Raw genomic sequence first — 19,906 nt, 5'->3', positions numbered from 1 at the left:
CCGCATTAGTATTCCTGAGTGGGATGGGCTTATCATACTTGGTAGGGAAGACATAGATTGGAATATGAGGAGATGCTTGGGTGCCCTAGATATCTAAGGGTTTGGGTTATAGGGGTGATCATATATATACTCTCACTAGTCTAATCATTGTTACTGGTATCAAGTAAGGCCTGGAGATCACAGACTGATTTTGGAGTTAGTCTTATCTTTTAAGGGGAAGCCTAACTCAAGACCATCTTCTTGAAGCGCAATGCTTGTTTGGTACTCAATTTGTTGAACCAGGTGAATTCCATTTTTTCCTGGCTTGCACGCAACCTCTTGCAAAAATGGCTTTTACCACTGCATTCGTAGCATCTGCTGGATTCCCCCCTGGACGTGCATTCTTTTGTTTTACCCATTGAAGAGGGAATTCGGTGGAGGCATAGAAGGTTGAAATTCTTGCACTTTCATGGCACATATGCCATTTGGCCAAGGGTACTAAGTACTATTTTTAGCCAAGTAATATGGAGTCTCGGAATTTTCGGCTTGACTTTCCTTCGTATACATACACATACAAATCGCCTCGCCACACATATAGAATAGAAGGCACCACCTCCAAGGTTACCTAAGTGTGAGACACCGGGATTCGAACACGACATCTATCACATCCGATTCCAGCATTTGATCACTTGGTCGATAGTTGGAGGTTAGGGGACAAAGCATTTCACTCTCACCATATTGTTATACTTTATTCAAATAAGAATGTACCATTAAATGGATCCCACTCAATTTAAATATTTTTCAATTAATTTTTATAATTTTTCCTATTTACCTATTGACCCCACCATCTTGCTACATGTTGCAGTTAAATTTTTGAGGTGCTGCTGTGCAACTGCTTGGAGAATCCTCTTCCCATGAGAAGGGATTTGTAGAGGCGGAAGGTGCTGCATCTTTTATTTCCAAGCTTGGATGACTTTGGTATGAGTCCGTAGCAGCTTCTGCGAAGGTAGATAATTTATTTTTGAGAAAGATATTGATGATGAAATTTCGAAAGTTCCTCTGCAATGTGTTCTCGTGGGTTGAACTTTCTGTCTTCGAGATGCATGTCCAAGAATATCATCCATGTAGATGAGAGCGCGTGGCGAATGGGCTAGAAAATCTTGCACATGGTATTCTTGAAATAGTGAAGTTCTGAAAACAGTGAAGATGAAGGTGCTCCTTTTAGTCCAAACAACATCACCATCTATTGGAAATGTTGGTTCGAAATACAAATCCTGTTTTAGACCTTTCTTATGGGGGAATTCCCATTGCCAGGTCCTGCTTTGATATCAAATCTAGAAACTATATTCATTCACGGGAGATTTGAGAAACAAGGTGTTCTTGTTTGGTAGGTGAAACTTATCATATTACAAGAAACGGTTGATCACCTGATAATTGTCTCACCTCTCCACTGACTTGTTTAGGACTAAGAATGCTACACAAACCCATTGGGAATTTGATGGTTCTTCTCAAATTTTGCGGAACTAATTAATGGCATTTTTGTAGGGCTAGCTTTGCATGTTCTCAGTTCATCTCCCAAATGATTGGCTTTGGTTGGATTAATGTCTTCATTTTTCTTGAAAGTAAGATGAAGGAAGAACTCTGGATTTTTCCACAATCGAGGAGGACATTTGCGCAAATCCGTTTAGGCTACCATTATGGTTTGAATGATTGGTTTTAGTTGAAAAGATTGGGTTAGATAAACCTGTGGATGTCAACAAAAGATTGGAATTGGCTTCTCAATCAAATTGCTCGAGGCAAAAGTCTTAATTTGGGCAATTTGGTTAGGAGATCTCAACTAATGATGAATTGTATTTCAAAGGGTTTGCCCCTCAATTGAGTAGCAAAAGCTTTTCCCCCGCCTGACTGGAAATACTGGCAAAGGTTTCCCAAAGTTTCTTAGGAAGAATTTACATCAGTCGTTGCTGCTGTTATCTTAGTATTCCTGAATGGGATGGGCTTATCATACTTGGTAGGGAAGACATAGATTGAAACATGAGGAGATGATTGGATGCTCTAGATATCCAAGGGTTTGGTTTATGGGGGTGATGATATATATACTGTCACTAGTCTAATCATTGTTACTGGTATCAAGTAACGCCTGGAGATCACAGACTGATTTTGGAGTTAGTCTTATCTTTTAAGGAGAAGACTGACTCAAGATCATCTTCTTGAGGCGCAACGCTTGTATGGTACTCAATTTGTTGAACCATGCGAATTCCATTTTTTCCTGGCTTGCATGCAACCTCATGCAAAAATGGCTTTTACCACTGCATACGTAGCATCGGCTGGATTTCCCCATGCATTCTTTTGTTTTACCTGTTGAAGAGGGAATTCAGTGGAGGCATAGAAGGCTGAAATTATTGCTCTTTCCAAGCATATATCCAATTTGACCAAGGGGACTAAGTACTGTTTTTACCCAGGTAATGTAAAGTCTCGGAATATTCGGCTTGAATTTCCTTCGTATACACACAAATCGCCTCGCTGTACGTATAGAACAGAAGGCACCGCCTCCAGGGCTACCTGAGAGTAAGGGTATCAGGAATCAAACCGAAAACCGAATCGAAAAATTCAATTTTTTTGGTTCAGTTCTCATTAAAAATTAATATTTTTTATTGGTTCAGTTTTTATCGGTCAACCAAACCGAACTGAACCACGAACTGAACCACGAACCAATAAAATCCACAAACTGTTTTTATCTCTCCCGACTCCCGTCTCCTCCTCTCCTCTCGTGTCTCGTCTTGGTCAGCGACGGCAACTGCGACGGCGACGGCGGCAGGGACGGCGACCGATTGAGGGATTCTTGGCGGCCGATCATGATTCGCTTCGGAGCCCAGTTACAGCCGATTGCTCCTTCCGCTCCTGCGTGCTGTTCGTTTCGGTTGATTATCGAAGCGAAACCTGGTATCGTCCTCGCATCGCGAACCCTTAATGCCCATTTGATCGGCATCGAAATGCGGATGTCTTGTTGTGCAATTTTGCGAGAAAGTTTTCTTTTTTCTTTCTTTCCCTCTCTCTTTCCAACGATTGCGAATGATTGATTGGGGTTGGCTTGGCTTTTTGGTTCTTAATTGTCTCCCCCGGGGGGTGTGATCTCGGAGGCCAGGCTGTCCTAGAAATGGGTTTACTCCTTTGTAGCTCGTGGATGATGAGGGAGTGAGCTTGCCCAAGTTTGTCTCACGTGTAAATCGTGGAACTTTTTCTGTGGGAGGAATGCTTCAGACTAAGTATAGTCTAGCCAATATGTGGTTACGAACGTTGTGGTTGGGGGTTCATCGGGCAATATTTTGCGGCTGCTCGAATGGGTTCTGAATTTCCAATGATCTTGTGTGGAGGGCTTAGACTCTTGACTGAGGATTTGAACTCGTCGAGGACTGCCGAGTATTGCAGAGTCTAGCAAGATAGTCTATGTTAAGTAGTTCGTGTGCTTGTGCTTCTTTTAATGATTGAATGGGATAACAGCTTACACGAAGTTGTTGGTTGGTGGAACATCGGGTTAGTTATGACCATTCTAATTCTTGTTTTCTGGATGACAGTGGTCGCTAATCAGGACATGCACCAGCTTTGACTTTGTTTGCAATTTTTGGATGACAAAGTGAATTTATATATTTGTTTTTTGGAAATGATGATAGATGCATTTTTAATGGAAACGGGACACTCTAGGAAGATTTGGTTCTAGCAGCACAAGAAGGTGTCTTTGTCAATGTTGACAGCGAATTTGACTTGGAGAACATAGTTGCAGCTGCAAGAATAGCTGGCAAGAAGGTTAATGTCCTACTTCGTATTATCCAGACGTGGATCCTCAGGTAGTTTTGGTTCTTCCACTCATAAGACCTTTACATTTCATACCTTACATACTATTCTCTGTCAAGCTCATTTTTTTTTACAGTATTTGTTGTGTGCATTTCATATGAATTATGGCTGGTGTGTCACTGGTTCCTTCCTTCTCCTGAAAAAGTCTCAGGCTAATTTTGTGGGTTTTTTTATTTTTTATTTATTTATTTTTTAATTCAGGTCCATCCATATGTTGCCACGGGAAACAAGAACTCTAAGTTTGGAATTAGGAATGAGAAGCTGCAGTGGTTTCTTGATGCTGTAAAATCACATCCAAACGAGCTGAAGCTTGTGGGTGCCCACTGCCATCTTGGTTCCACAATTACCAAGGTATGGTCTTAATCTTGTTTTGAATCACATTAAAGATTACAGCAGTCAAAGCTGTTATTGTCTAACTATTGGTTTACCTTTGACTGGTTGTACCTAACTGAGTATGAGGATCATATGAATCTCTCTGTACTTCATGTGTTTTGCCCATCTATCTGTCAATTCTAATTTACCCAGCAATTGGCACACTTGTGATATTGATCTCATACTTCTCATGTTGACATATTCAGAGATGCTGCAGTTCTCGTGGTAAATTATATCGACCTGATTTGTGAGCAAGGATTTGAGGTTAATTATTTGAATATTGAACAATAGAATTGTCTCTTATAGAATCATCAAGAGAGATTATGTTAAGCAATTGTTTAAATTGGATATCATTATTTGGCCAATACTTAAAAAAGGGAATGAAGTATATGATCTAAATTGTAAAATCCTCTAAACTTGAAGTGCAGTAACATATTGAATTTCGACTATTTTGAATTGAACATTAAAAAAAAAAAAAAAACCAAAATCTGAAAACCAAAAAATCGAACCGAACCAAATTCGGTTCTCATTCGGTTCGGTTCAAAAGATTTTTCTAATAGTTTAATTCAGTTCGATTTTTCAAAAAAATTAAATTGAATTGAACCATTGACACCCCCAACCTGAGTGTATGACACCAAGATCCAACACAACATATAACATTCAATTCAAGCATTTCACCAAAATTTTCGGTTGGAGTTATTGCACTTTTTAATCGGACCAGGTATCGGTTACCTCTCACGTCATGACAATGACTTCTTTCTCTCGCGACGTGGCTCCTCGTACTCCCTCGTCAAACAGAACAAGAAACCCGCCCATAAGAAAGCACGAATCCCACTGACCACGATCACTTCCTCCTCCGCTGCCTGCTCTAAACATGGCCCCGGGTTTCATCTCCGACCCAACCTTCTTCACAGCTTCGGCCCTGGTCTTGGCTCTAGCTTTCGCCTATCTCTTCGCCAAGACATGGAAGCAACACCGCAGCAAGCCAGCGGCAGCGGCGACAGCCAAGAAGTACCACCCCGTCGCTGGGACAGTCTTGAACCAGCTCCTGAACTTCGGCCGTCTGCACCACTACATGACCGACCTCGCAGCCAAGCACAGGACCTACAGGTTGCTCCGCCCTTTCAGGAGCGAGGTCTACACCTCTGACCCGGCCAACGTGGAGTACATGCTCAAGACCAACTTTGAGAATTACGGCAAGGTACGTTGGGGTGCAGGGTTGTTGATGGATATTATGAAGTGCCCATGAATAGTTTGTTGTTTGTTATTGCCTATGGGAGAGGACGTAATGGGGCTCCTTTTCCCTTGGGGGGAAGAAAGTTCGCTCAGTCGAAAGATTGATCATATGATGCTTCACATCTATTGATCCAAACAACTGGGTGACTATAGTCAAAGTGCCTACGTCAATGAACATGTATGCCTTGAACTTATGAGCTCGTGTTCAGATATCATAACCGTTCAGTATTTTAAAAACTTAAACTGTTAGATTGAAAAACGTGATTTAATGTTTAATAATTCTATCATATCTCTTCGCAGATACGAAGGGCATGCATTTCAAATATTTGGTAGTGTCTCACATACGTTTACCATAAAATTCTTGCCATTTGGCATTGATGGGCTGGTGACTGGTTAACCCTTTGCGATGCTGGTGGTCCTATTTTTTTGCAGGCTAGCGTGGGCAATTTAAGCCTTGTTTGGTAAATTTTGTTTTTGTTCCTCGGAACAACTATTTCTATTCTTTTGTTTCAGGGAACAAAAAAAGAATATAAACTTGTTTGGTTAAATTTTTATTTCCGGGAACAAAAAATTTATATTTTTGTTTTAGGGAATAAATTTGGAATAGAAATAAAAAGTAGAAAAAAGTAGCTTCTTGTTTCCGAGAAAAATTTCCAGAATCCATTTTTTTCTCTCTTTTTCTCTTTTCTTCTTCTTCTTCCTTTTGGCCAGCCTTGGCCATAGTCGGCGCCGGCAACTAGCCAGACGAGGGCCGGCAACCTTGCTAGAGCATCGCTGGCCCTCGGAGACGCCGAGCCACTGCAAGGCTAGGCCTCCCTAGTTGGCACGAGGCTAGGCCTGGCGAGGCCGAGGCTCATCGTGGCTAGGTTGGCCTCCGGTGAGCTCGCTGGGCCTTGCCCAACGGATCATCAGCCACTGCGATAGCCGGCGATTGGCCAAAGAAAAAAGAAAAAAGGAAAAAAAGAAGAAAATATAATAAAATAATTAAAAATTAAAAGAAATAAAAAAAATCCAAGAATCCTACCAAACGTATTTCTATCCTAGAACTAGAAATTTTAGGAAGTTACCAAACGCATTCTTTTGCTTAGAAATTGTTCCCGATAGCAGAATTAGAAAAAAAAATTTCAGATAAAAAATTGTTCCCCAGAACAAAATCATGACCAAACACGCCCTTGGTTTTTTTAATGGGGTGGGTGAGCTGGTTCCCTTTAGAGCCAGTAGCCTTGGTGAAATGTTAGCACCACTGATGTTTGTGGCATGTTGGGTAGGTAGCTAGTTGTGGTTGCTATTTGTTAGCTAACACTAGAGGTGTCAAAATGGGTCTTGAACCATAAATGGGTCATACATGAGTCACTTACATTTTGAAGAGACTAGTTAAATGAGTTTAAAAATTGAAAATTCAAGATGAAAGGGTCTTAAATGGGTTGGACTTAAGATCCATTTTCAACCCAAGCCGCACATTCTCTCTTTCCCTCTTTAACTTTATAATTTTTTTATAAAAATTAAAATTAAAATTATTTTTTATATTTCATTTTTCTTTTTCTTTTATTCTTTTTTTTTTTCCTTTTCCCTCCTTCTTTAGCCAATGGCCAGCACAACAATGGTTGGTGATTGGCTAGGCAAGGCTCAAGCTCATTGGCATCGGGCGAGCTCGAGGTCGCCAAACGACCGGCGAGGCTCAAGGCTCGTCGATTTGGTGAGACTCAAGCTTGCCGGCGTCGAGCAAGCTCAATCTTGTTGATCTGGCAAGCTTCAAGCTCACCTTCATCGTGGCCAGCAATCGGCTGAAAAAAAAAATAAAAAAATAAAAAAATAATAAGAGAGAAAAAAATAATTGAAAATATAATTAAAATTTGGATTTTTTAAAAATATTTAAAAAAATATAAAATTTGTCCATAAAATTTGTATTACATGAAAGTGTTTTAGCAATATTTTTTTTAAAATATGATAAGAAATAAGCTTTATTAGACTTAATTAAAGGTTTTTCACATTTTTTTTTTATTTTTTATTAATTTTTTTATTGTTTGATTTACTTTTTAAATTTGATGTGAAGGTTTTATTTAAGTAACATATATGTGAAGAGCTTAAAGTGAATTAAATGAGTGAGAGTGGATTGACCTAAATTGAGTTAAATATTAATGTATTCCCATAATATAGGTCGGGTCGGGTATAGGTCAAGTCAAGTCAAATATGAGTCATCAAATTTACATTGCATGAAAAATGGTTAAAATAGGTTTAAATGGGTTAAATGGGTCACTATGGGTTAGAACATTTTCGACCCAATCCAAACTCACCTCAACCCGACCCGGCCCACTCATTTGATGGCCCTAGCTAATACTAGTGACATTAGCCAAGCAAGAGCTAGATAGTCAATTAGTGTTCAATTTACTAGTTTAAAAGAGTGAGATTACACTGGTTAATGGGGTTCTAAGATTTTGTTGATTTCATTCATGCAAGAAATCTACTTAATAGTTGTGCTTTTAAATCTGGAATTGTCATACAAGGTGAAGCATTCCTGGATTTCATTTCTGGATATTAAAGGAGCTGTGAGAGAGTCGGTAGAAAAATAGCTGGTTATTCGTGGAGATTTCGTACAGAAGTATAAGCTTGAGGATTGCATGGTATGACTTAAAAGTAAAAACCTTTGTGCAGGGATGGTACAACAACAGCCTTCTAAAGGATCTATTAGGGGACGGAATTTTCGCAGTCGATGGCAATAAGTGGCGCCAACAGAGGAAAGTGTCAAGCTATGAGTTCTCCAGGAAAGTGTTGAGAGACTTCAGCAGTGTGGTCTTCCGAAGAACTGCTGCTAAATTAGCAAACACATTGTCTGAAGCAGCAAGTACTAACCAAATTGTAGACATGCAGGTAAATTTTGCATTATCAGATATGACTTAGCTAATCTTGCTGTAATTTCCTCATCATATATATAACCAGATGCTTTATGCAGGATTTATTTATGAAGTCAACTCTGGATTCCATATTTAAAGTTGCATTTGGAGTCGAATTGGATAGCATGTGTGGAACAAATGAAGAGGGCGCTGAATTCAGTCGTGCTTTTGATGATGCAAGTGCAATCACCCTACGGCGATATGTTGACATCTCCTGGAAAATTAAGAAATTTCTGAATATTGGATCAGAAGCAGCGCTGAAGAAAAACATCAGGATAATGGACAATTTTGTGTATAAGCTCATTAGGAGGAAGATTGAGCAAATGCACAATTCGACAGACGATCCTTCTGTAAGTTGACAATCCTCCAGCTCCACTTCTTAATGGAAATATCATGACGGAATGTTGCATGGAACTTGCAGATGAAGAAAGAAGACATATTGTCGAGGTTTCTCCAAGTGACAGAGACTGACCAGACGTACTTGCGGGATATAATACTCAACTTCATTATTGCTGGCAAAGACACAACTGCAGCCACGCTTTCCTGGTTCATCTACATGCTCTGCAAACATCCAACGATACAAGAGAAGGTTGCACAAGAAGTGAAACAAATGAGCAATGTCGAAGAGATTTCAGATTTTGCCAATTTTGCTGCGAGTATGGGTGAAGAGGCTCTAGAAAAGATGCACTACCTCCATGCAACCATAACAGAAACTCTCCGGCTCTATCCTGCAGTTCCAGTGGTGAGGAATATCTCGATTTTTTCTTTCTGCACAATCCATGGAAAGCTTGTGATCCTAAATTTATTCGTAAAAGATATATAAGTTTGCATTATTGAGTTATTTGATTCCCAGTGGTTAGTCACATTAGCTTTGAACTTTTAAGGGTTGGCCTACGAGGTAAAGGTCATTTTTCTTCGGGAAGTAGAACCATGTTCAAGCCTCAACCCTTCCCTCATCTTAGCTTGCACAAAATGCGTTCAAACCCCTTCTTTTTTCACATGGAAAATGATAACAAAGATGATTAGTTAGAATTCTTTTTCTTAAGCTCTTGTGATCTTATTCTTTAATTTTGTTACAGTTGCTATCAATTCGCTTTTCAATTTAGACATGTCTGTTGGCTTTTCCAATAAATTTTGAAATTATTGTTCAATCAGGACGCAAAAATCTGCTTTTCTGATGATGTTTTCCCAGATGGGTTCAATGTGAGGAAAGGAGATATGGTATCCTTTCAGCCGTATGCAATGGGCAGGATGAAATTCATATGGGGCGATGATGCAGAAGATTTTCATCCAGAGAGATGGCTGGATTCAAATGGAGTGTTCCAGCCCGAAAGCCCTTTCAAGTTTACAGCCTTTCAGGTCAGAAAAAAATGCACTTAAATTCATTGGCATTAACCTGGGCTGAACCTTCATTCACTGCACGCGCCTTCTGTTGGACCTTTATATTGGCGTATTGCCAGAATTAAGTAATCTGGATAGGAACAAGATTACGTGCATCATCTCGTACGCTTCTTCTCCCGATCTTCATCTCAATATGAACACCTACATTCAAGTTCTCTCAGATCAAGGACAAAGACTATTCGAATATTGAACTTAGCAAGTAGCAACCCAGTTCTTTTTTCTTTCTTTTTTTTCCTTAAGTTTTGTTTATCTTAGTCTCTGTTGTTGCTTAGCAGGCTGGACCAAGGATTTGTCTCGGTAAAGAATTCGCTTATAGGCAGATGAAGATATTCTCCGTCGTGTTGCTGAGCTGTTTTACGTTCAAATTGGCTGATGAAAAGAAGCCTGTCAACTACAGAACGATGATCAATCTTCACATTGACGGAGGTCTCCCTGTTTCCGTCACCCGCAGATATGACAGTTAAGATCACCAATCTGTTAATGCTGTATATGATAATAAGGTTGTAGAAGAACCCAAACAGAAAAAGAAGACTACCATAAAAAAATGCAGACCTTTTGTTCCACTACAGTTCTGCACTCTTCTTTCTCGATGACAATGCTTGTCCATGAAAGCAATCTATTGAAGAGGTGAAATGATCTCCAGACATATATCTGATTCGTATTTGCAAAGACATTGTGGGCCTTCCATCTCTAAATTTCTCCCAGTTAAGTTTGAAGGATTCTGAGGATTCTTACTGATATGTGCTTGCTTGAAGATGGCATGATGACTTCGAAGTTGAAGGGAAGGCGCAAGCTCTTCACGGAAGGTTTGATTGGTAAAATTCGTCGGTAACACGTGTGAACACCATGCTTCAGATGGTGTTTCACAATGAATTAAATTCCCTGATTTTTCGGGTGAAACACGACTTTCCTTGGCAAGTTGAGCTGCCAATGCAATCGGAACATGAAACGTGTCCAAGACAGCAAATAAGGCAAAGAAACTACTACTGTTATAAAAAAAAAAAAAAAAAAGCAGATGGAAAACATGCTAGAAGGTTTATTTAGGGTGCTTTTGTCACAAAATCTCTAAATTTGAAAAATATTTTTCAAAAAATGATTATTTATATCATTTAAAATAATTAATGAAAGAAAAAGATTTTCATTATCCATGAAATTGGTTAGGTATAAAACGTCGTCGACAATAAAGAAACTTTTCGCTGACTAATTGTTGAAAGTGATATAACTAATTATTTAAAAAAAAAAAAATGACTGAAATGGACGTGATGGATTACTCTCAAGTAAACATGGAAGCCGTGTCCTCCATTCTATATTTGCGGTGGGGAGGCTTTTGTGTACACGAAGGAAAGTCAAGCTGAATATTTCGAGATTCTATATTACTTGGGTAAAAATAATACTAAGTCCACTTGGCCAAATGGCATGAATGCCTGGAAATAGCAATAATTTCAGCCTTCTATACCTCCATCGAAATTCCGCTTCGTCGGATATGTCGAGGGGGAAATCCAGTAGATGCCTACATATGCGGTGGGAAAGGCCAATTTGCAAGAGGTTGCATGCAAGCCAGGGAAAAATGAAATCCGTATGATTCAACAAATTGAGTACCAACGAGTGTCACGCTTTAAGAAGATAATCTTGAGTTAGTCTTCTCCTTAGAAGATAAGACTAACTCCAAAATCAATCTTTGTTCTCTCGGCCTGACCTGATACCAGTAACAATAATTAATCGAGTGACAAGATTTTTATCATCACCCCTATATATTGTAGAGGTTAATAATACGAAAAATATCAAACTGCTATATCTGTGATAAATTTATTACAAACTAATTTTTTAACCACAAAAAACTGCAAACTTGTAAACCTCGACAAATTCACCATTTGTTAGTTGCCATTGAATTTTATCATCAAATCGCTGAGTTGGATGACAATTGACAGTTGATGGATGAATCAATTTTGGGTTTTATCCGCTATTTGTCACGGGTGTACCGATTTTGTGGTTTTTTTTGTAGTATTAATCTAATTTAGTAAAAATTAACGGATGGTAAATTTGTCACAAATATACTAATGTGAAATTTTTTATACTAGTTTTGAATTTTTCGTGATATTAACCCTAATCCAAATCCTTGATACCTAGAGCATCCAAGCATCTCTCCATGTTCCAATCTATATCTTCCTTGCCAAGTATGATAAGCCCATCCCCTTTGTGGCATTCAGGGATACTAGAATAGCAGTAATTTATGTAAATTCTTCCTGAAAAATTATGGGAAAACTGTACCTAGTATTTCCAATCAGTTGGGGGGAAAGCTTTGGCTAATCAATTGAGGAGCAAACTCTTTGAAATATAATTTGTCATTAATTGAGATATCCTGACCAGCCCAAATTAAGACTTTTGCCTAAAGAAAATTTGATTGAAAAGTGGATTCCAACCTTTTGTTGACATTCAGAGGTTTACCTAGCCCAATTCTCTCAACTAGAACCAATCATTGTGTCGGCTGGGTCCACCTCTTGTAGAGCCCAGCTAACATAAAACAAAACAAAAGAAAAACAAAAGAGAAAAAAGAAGAAAAGTCAAAAGAAAAAGCGAGTTGCTGCTTCGTACAGGAGACCAGAGGATAGAGGAGCGAAAAGGTGACCCCCTCACCCGAGAGCACCAAAGAAACCGAGGAAAAAGAAGAAGAGAGTTGCAATTTTGTGGTCCCCATCGGAAGGCTAAATATTGAGGGAATCGCTCAAATTTTAGTATGTTGTTTTCGTTCATCGAGAATTGTCCGAATTCCTTAATTTCGATTAGGATTTTTTAGTACCATTTATGTTTATCCATTTTTGTGATGAGGAAATGAGCTTATAATACTTATATGAAGCCTCTAATGTGTAATTATAGAAAACTATTTTATGTATCTTATTATCGTTAGTGATTAGGGGAATTTTTTGGCGGTTCATGATTTCTCCTGTATTGGGTTTCCATGTAAAATCATTGGTGTTATTGTTGACTTTATTTCCTTATCGAGTTGGTGTTATATTGCTTATTCCGAGCTTATATTGGCTGATTATTGTTGGGGTAAGTTGATTTTGGTCGGGTTAGTTTCGGGGGAGAAATTGATCCTAGATCATATTAAGCTCGTGGTGAATTGTTGTTCCGGGTTCTCCACTACACTTTGAAACCCTAACGATAGCTTGAATAGATTCGCGCAAATGTCCTAATCCATTATTGAAGAATCTGGGGTTCTTACTTCGACTTTCTTTCAAGACATTAATCCAGGCAAGACAAATCGTTTAGGGGATGAATCTAGAACATGCAAAGCTAGCCCTACTAGAATGTGCTGAATTACTTCCATAAAATTTGATGAAAACCCTCAAATTGCCCAATGGGTTTGTGAAGCATTCTTTATACCAAACAAGTCATAGGAGATATGAGACTTGTTATGAATTATCACTTGTAGGATGATTAGTTTCCCCTTCCAAACAAGTTCTCAAGTATCCCATAAACCAAAATAGTTTCTAGATTCAATATCAAAGCAGGATGTTGACAATTGGGCATTCAACAAGAAGAAAGGTCTAGAATAGGATTTTGTATTCTGATTGAACATTTTCCATGGACGGTGATGTTGCTTGGATTTAAAAGGAGAACCTTCATCTTCATTTTTTTTTCCAAACCTTCGCTATTTCAAGAGGGCCATGTGCAAGAATTTCCCACCTATTCTCCTCGATGCTCTCATCTACATGGATCTCGGAGACAAAAAGTTTAAGCCACGAGAGCACATCGTGAAGGAACTTTTGAGATTTCCTAATCAAAATATCTTTCTCGAAAGCAAACCCAGCAATTCCTTCGCATTGTCAACTATCTTAGTCCTTTGCAGAAGCTGCTCAAAAAGAATCTACCGCCATGGCTACAGACTCAAACCAAAATCATCCAGGTTCGGAAGAAAAGCTGCAGCACCTTCCGCCTCTACAAATCCGTCCTCATGGGAAGAGGATTCTCCAAACGGTGCACAGCAGCACTTCAAAATTTAACTCCAAAACGTATCAAAATAGTGGGGTCAATAGTTAAATAGCAAAAGTCATAAAAATTAATTGAAAAATATTTAAATTGAGTGGGGTCAATTTAATGGTACATTCTTATTTCAATAAAGTATAACAATAATGGAATAATTATATGAGCAAAATAGAGCGTATAAGCATAGAATATACTCCATGATTTCATAACTACTCAAAAACTTTGATTTTGTTTGGTTCATTAGAATTCCTCCGAGGAATAATCTATGTCCTTTAAAGTTGGAAAAACATTCCCTATATAGTTTAAACTGACGATTAAATTAAAATTTTCTCCACATTTCCTTTTCATTTCATCCTAAATTGTGAGTTATTAAAATATTCTTTTAATTAGCTGACAATAGTTTATTGATATAAGCCCTAATACATTTATTTCTAATTAGAGATTGGATATGTGATTTCTCGATTACTTGCATTAATATGTCATTACCACATTCATATCAGAATTGATTGGTGACAATTCTAAATTAGGATTAATTGGAAAACCTTGTCATTACGAGTGTTCGATTTGGTGATGTTTAAGTTATGCTATTTAAACTAAATTCCAGAATGACTTTAAAATTTTCAATTTCTATTTAAATAATAATAACCAAAATAACAATAGTAGTAATACTAACAATAATAATTGTAAAGACACAATATATATTTATGTGTGTGTGTATAGGATTAATACTACAAAAAAATCTCAAACTAGTATACTTGTGATAAATTTACTCTCAAACTAATTTTTTGACCGCCAAAACCCTAAACTAATATATTTATGACCAATATACCATCCATTAAATTGAATTAATACCACAAAAAACTACAAAACGAATACAATTATGACAAACGGAAAGTTAAATCTCAAACCGGTACACTAGTTAATTGTCACTTGTCATCTGATTCAGTAATTTAACTGTAAAATTTAACAAAAACTAACAAAAGATAAAGTAAAGTTGTCACAAGTGTACCAATTTTGAGTAAATTTGCCAAAAATATACTAGCTTGAAATTTTTAGTGGCAAAAAAATTAATTTGAGATAAATTTGTCACGAATATATCATTTTGGGGTTTTTGATGGTATTAACCTTATATATTCTTTTAATAGGTTTCTCTTTTAGCCCTTGTACTATATATATATATATATGCGCTCGTGCATATTACACCCAGAATTAAGCGCAATTCATATTACGGTTTAGCCAGCTTTAAAAATAATAAAAAATTGTCCCACAAAATCTCACAACTTCAAAATATCCATCATAAAGCTGAGCATGAGTGATTCTATGGCTCTTAAGAGGTATTGTCACCTAGTATGAGCAAACTGTATTAGTTTAATGCAAACTAACAAATGGTTTATTTGTTAAAAATGTACCAGTTTAGAATTTTTAGTGGTAAAAAAATTAGTTTGGGATAAAATTATCACAGGTATACCATTTTGAGGTTTTTGATGATATTAACTCTATATATTCTTACCACCCATGGTGGCGGCATAGGTGGTTGGGCGCTGGTTCCTCTCACGAAAGGTCCAGTATTTGATCCACGGCATCGTCTGTTTTGAAGGAAAGGAACTCACGACTTACCCGGCAAGCAAGGGTGGTGACGACTCTACCTATCGTCCAGGGTTTATCCGCCGGCTGCCGGCTGTACGGGACTCCTTAGGTAACAAAAAAAAAAAAAAAACTCTATATATTCTTTAAATAGGTTTCTCCTTTAGTCCTTGTACTATATATATATACGCCCCTACATATTACACCTAGTATTAAGCTCGATTTATATTACAGTTTAGTCAGCTTTAAAAATAATCAGAAATGGTCTCACAAATCTCACAACTTCAAAATATCCATTATAAAGTCAAGCATGAGTGATTCGATGGTTCTTAGGAGGTGTAATCACCGAGCACGGGCAAATCCCTCAACTTTAGAATATCCATTATAAAGACGAGCGCGAGTGATTCCACGGCTGTCGCGAGGCATCGTCACTTTGTGTTTCACCCGAGCACAAATAATTCGATTGTTGTTAGGAGAGACGCCGTCACCTAATATTCTCTCACTATCTAGGCGTGCCTCAAATCTTTGCGTCATGACAATGACTTCTTGTCTCGCGACATGGCTTCGCATGCACCCTCGTGCAACGTGTGGACAAACAAAACGAGACAAGAACCAGGCTGTAAGAAAATCACGAATCCCACTGACCAGCGACCACGATCACTTCCTCCTCCAAACATGGCCCCGGATTTCGTCTCCCACCCGACCTTCTCCACAGCCTTAGCTCTGTTCTTGGCTCTGGCTTTCGCCCATCTCTTCGCCAAGACATGGATGCGTAGCCGGAGCAGGACGGCAGCAGCGGCAGCCAAGAAGTACCACCCCATTGCCGGGACGGTCTTGAACCAGCTCCTGAACTTCGGCCGCTTGCACCACTACATGACCGACCTCGCGGGCAAGCACGGAACCTACAGGTTGCTCGGCCCTTTCTGGAGTGAGGTATACACCTCTGACCCGGCCAACGTGGAGTACATGCTCAAGATCAACTTCGAGAATTACGGGACGGTACGTTGGGGTTCAGGGTTGATAATGGATTTTATGAAGTGGTGACTATTGTCAAAGTGCGTACGTCAATGAACACGTATGTCTTGAACTCAAGACTTTCCGCTCTAATATTATATGAGGTTTTCATTAGATGACCATCAAATGTTCTAAAAATTTAAATGATTAGATTCAAGGCATGATTTTATATTTAAATATTCTATCACATCTCTTCGAAAATACGGAGAGGTGTGCATTGCAAATATTTGATAATGGCTGGAACATGTTTACCACTAAAACGACATCAATTCATCGATTCTTCCCATTCAGTGTTGATGGGCCAGTGACCGGTTGTCCATTCGCGATGCTGGTGGTCCTATTTTTTGCATGGCAGCGTGGGCGATTTAGTTCTTTTAATGGGGTGGGCTGGCAGGTCCCCTTTAGAGCCCGTGGCCACGGTGAAATGTCGGCACCACCGATGTTTGTGGCATGTTGGACAGGTAGCTAGTTGTGGTTGCTGTTTGTTAGCTAATACCAGTGACGTTAGCCAAGCAGAAACTAGACAGTCAATTAGTGTTCAATTTACTAGTTTAAAAGAATATGAGATTACACTGGTTAATGGGGTTCTAAGATTTTGTTGATTTCATTCACGCAAGAAATCTACTTAATAGTTATACTTTTAAATCTGGAATTGTATGACCAAAAAAAAAAAAGAATCTGGAATTGTCATAACAAGGTGAAGTATTCCTGGATATCATTTCTGGATATTAAAATGAGCTGTGAGAGAGACGGATGATAAATAGCTGGTTAGTCATGGAGATTTCAGTGCAGAAGCCCAAGTTTGAGGATTGCATGATGTGACTTAAAAGTTAAAACTGTGCGCAGGGACAGTACAACAACAGCCTTCTAAAGGATCTATTCGGGGATGGAATTTTCGCAGTCGATGGCGATAAGTGGCGCCAACAGAGGAAAGTCTCAAGCTATGAGTTCTCCACAAAAGTGTTGAGAGACTTCAGCAGTGTGGTCTTCCGAAGAAATGCTGCTAAATTAGCAAACACATTGTCTGAAGCAGCAAGTACTAACCAAATTGTAGACATGCAGGTAAATTTTGCATTATCAGTTATGACTTGGCTAATCTTGCTGTAATTTCCTCATCATATATATAACCAGACCCTTTACGCAGGATTTATTTATGAAGTCAACTCTGGATTCCATATTTAAAGTTGCATTTGGAGTCGAACTGGATAGCATGTGTGGAACAAATGAAGAGGGCGCTGAATTCAGTCGTGCTTTTGATGATGCAAGTGCAATGACCCTATGGCGATATGTTGACATCTCCTGGGAGATTAAGAAATTTCTGAATATTGGATCAGAAGCAGCGCTGAAGAAAAACATCAGGATAATTGACAATTTTGTGTATAAGCTCATTAGGAGGAAGATTGAGCAAATGCACAATGCGACAAACGATCCTTCTGTAAGTTAACAATCCTCTGGCTCCAATTTTTAATGGAAATATCCTGACGAAAGGTTGGCTAAATCTTGCAGATGAAGAAAGAAAACACATTGTCTAGGTTTTTCCAAGTGACAGAGACTGACCAGACATACTTGCGGGATATAATACTCAACTTCATTATTGCTGGCAAAGACACAACTGCAGCCACGCTTTCCTGGTTCAGCTACATGCTCTGCAAACATCCAACGATATAAGAGAAGGTTGCACGAGAAGTGAAACAATGAGCAATGGCAAAGAGATTTCAGATTTTGCCAGTTTTGCTGCGAGTATGGATGAAGAGGCTCTAGAAAAGATGCAGTACCTCCATGCAACGATAACAGAAACTCTCCGGCTCTATCCTGCAGTTCCAGTGGTGAGGAATATCTCGATTTTTTCTGTCTGCACAATCCATGGAAAGCTTGTGATCCTAAATTTATTCGTAAAAGATATATAAGTTTGCATTATTGAGTTATTTGATACTCTTAGTCACGTTAGCTTTGAACTTTTAAGGGTTGGCCCACTAGGTAAAGGCCACTTTTCCGCGGGAAGTAGACCCATGCTCAAGCCTCAACCCTTCCCTCATCTTAGCTTGCACAAAATGCATTCAAACCCCTTGTTTTTTCGCATAGAAAATGATAACAAAGATAATCAGTTAAGAGTTCTTTTCTTAAGCTCGTGATCTTATTCTTTAACTCCGTTATGGTTGCTATCAATTCGCTTTTCAATTTAGACCTATCTATTGGATTTTCCAATAAGTTATGAAATTGTTGCTCAATCAGGACGTGAAAATCTGCTTCTCTGATGATGTTTTCCCAGATGGGTTCAGTGTAAGGAAAGGAGAATCGGTATCCTTTCAGCCGTATGCAATGGGCAGGATGAAATTCATATGGGGCGATGATGCGGAAGATTTTCGTCCAGAGAGATGGCTAGATTCGAATGGAGTATTCCAGCCCGAAAGCCCTTTCAAGTTTACAGCCTTTCAGGTCAGAAAAGAATGCACTTAAATTCATTGGCATTGACCTGGGCTGGACCTTCATTCGCTGCATGCACCTTCAGTTTGACCTTTATGTTGGTAACTTGGTGTATTGCCAGAGTTAAGTAATCTGGACGGGAACAAGATTACGTGCATCATCTCGTTCATTTCTTCTCCATATACGGTCTTCATTTCAATTGGAACACCTAGTTCTCTTAGATCAAGGAAACACACTATTTGAATATCGACCTATGGCAAGTAGCAACCCAGTTCTTTTTATACCCCTTAAATTTTGTTTATCTTAGCGTCTATTGTTGCTTAGCAGGCTGACCCAAGGATTTGTCTCGGTAAAGAATTCGCTTATTGACAGATGAAGATATTCTCCGCCGTGTTGCTGAGCTGTTTTACGTTCAAATTGGCTGATGAAGAGAAACCTGTCCACTACAGAACGATGATCACTCTTCACATCGATGGAGGTCTCCATGTTTCCGTCACCCGCAGATGCTAGAGTTTAGTTCACCAATCTGTTAATGCTGTATGTGTCAATAAAGTGGTAACCCAAACAAAAAAGGAAAACTATTATCAAATAATGCTGACCTTTTGTGCCACTAAAGTTCTGCAGTCTTCTTTCTCTGGACAATGCTTGTCCATGAAAGCAATTTATTCAAGAGGCAAAATAATCTTCGGACTTATATCTGATTTGTATTTGTAAAGACCTTGCAGATCTTCCATTTCTAAATTTCTCCCAATTAAGTTTGAAGAATTCAGAGGATTTTTATTAATATGTGCTTGCTTGAAGATGGCATGATGACTTTGAAGTTGAAGGGAAGGCGCAAGCACTTCAACGAAGTGTTGATCAGTAAAATTCGTCAATAATTCATGGTGAACAGATGCTGTCGCGACCTAAATTTTAGGTGCACCACCTAAGGTTTTAGGTTAATAGACTACTAAATCTTAAACTTAGCTCAGCTCTCCCAAGCCCATACCAATTCAAGCTCATACCAATTCAAGCCTATACCAATTTGCAACTTAAATTCAATTTTTTTTTAAATGGATTTTATTTAGGAGTTGTCACTAATCAATTTACGGTAAGTCAATTAGACACCCAAGTACTACAAACCAGAGACTTTGGGTACGGGGACACTAGATTTCTCCAATACCCTT

The 19,906-nt window shown here is 38.7% G+C and overlaps 1 protein-coding gene, 1 long non-coding RNA gene and 1 other non-coding gene across 3 annotated transcripts; all 3 read left to right on the top strand.

Moving 5' to 3' along the window:
* The first annotated feature begins 602 nt into the window (after positions 1–602).
* On the top strand, positions 603–4,182 carry LOC108959140. Its single transcript, XR_001986666.2, has 4 exons — positions 603–685; positions 845–985; positions 3,651–3,824; positions 4,033–4,182. It is a non-coding gene; the product is annotated as an uncharacterized LOC108959140 (long non-coding RNA).
* Positions 4,183–5,036: 854 nt separating this feature from the next.
* On the top strand, positions 5,037–10,400 carry LOC104443255 (cytochrome P450 704C1). The gene is made up of 6 exons (XM_010056588.3): positions 5,037–5,404; positions 8,092–8,307; positions 8,390–8,680; positions 8,752–9,072; positions 9,486–9,689; positions 10,007–10,400. The coding sequence occupies exons 1-6, from the start codon at positions 5,078–5,080 to the stop codon at positions 10,193–10,195; spliced, it is 1,548 nt and encodes a 515-aa protein (XP_010054890.1). The 5' UTR covers positions 5,037–5,077; the 3' UTR covers positions 10,196–10,400.
* Positions 10,401–15,977: 5,577 nt separating this feature from the next.
* Positions 15,978–19,505, top strand: LOC104430382. Its single transcript, XR_005550276.1, has 6 exons — positions 15,978–16,301; positions 17,163–17,378; positions 17,461–17,751; positions 17,805–18,142; positions 18,549–18,752; positions 19,068–19,505. It is a non-coding gene; the product is annotated as a cytochrome P450 704C1 (transcript).
* Positions 19,506–19,906: the final 401 nt, after the last annotated feature.

This window comes from Eucalyptus grandis, chromosome 4 (assembly GCF_016545825.1).
Source record: "Eucalyptus grandis isolate ANBG69807.140 chromosome 4, ASM1654582v1, whole genome shotgun sequence".
Taxonomy (NCBI): Eukaryota; Viridiplantae; Streptophyta; class Magnoliopsida; order Myrtales; family Myrtaceae; genus Eucalyptus; species Eucalyptus grandis.
The sequence above is the reverse complement of the archived record's forward strand: the minus strand, read 5'-3'. Positions and strand labels throughout refer to the sequence as shown.

Bases quoted from the DNA above. Each gene is read 5' to 3' on its own strand.
- LOC104443255 (XM_010056588.3), top strand. From the start codon at position 5,078: ATGGCCCCGGGTTTCATCTCCGACCCAACCTTCTTCACAGCTTCGGCC. The intron at 5,405-8,091 runs GTACGTTGGGGT...ACCTTTGTGCAG, and splicing joins ACTTTGAGAATTACGGCAAG to GGATGGTACAACAACAGCCT. The intron at 8,681-8,751 runs GTAAGTTGACAA...TGGAACTTGCAG, and splicing joins ATTCGACAGACGATCCTTCT to ATGAAGAAAGAAGACATATT.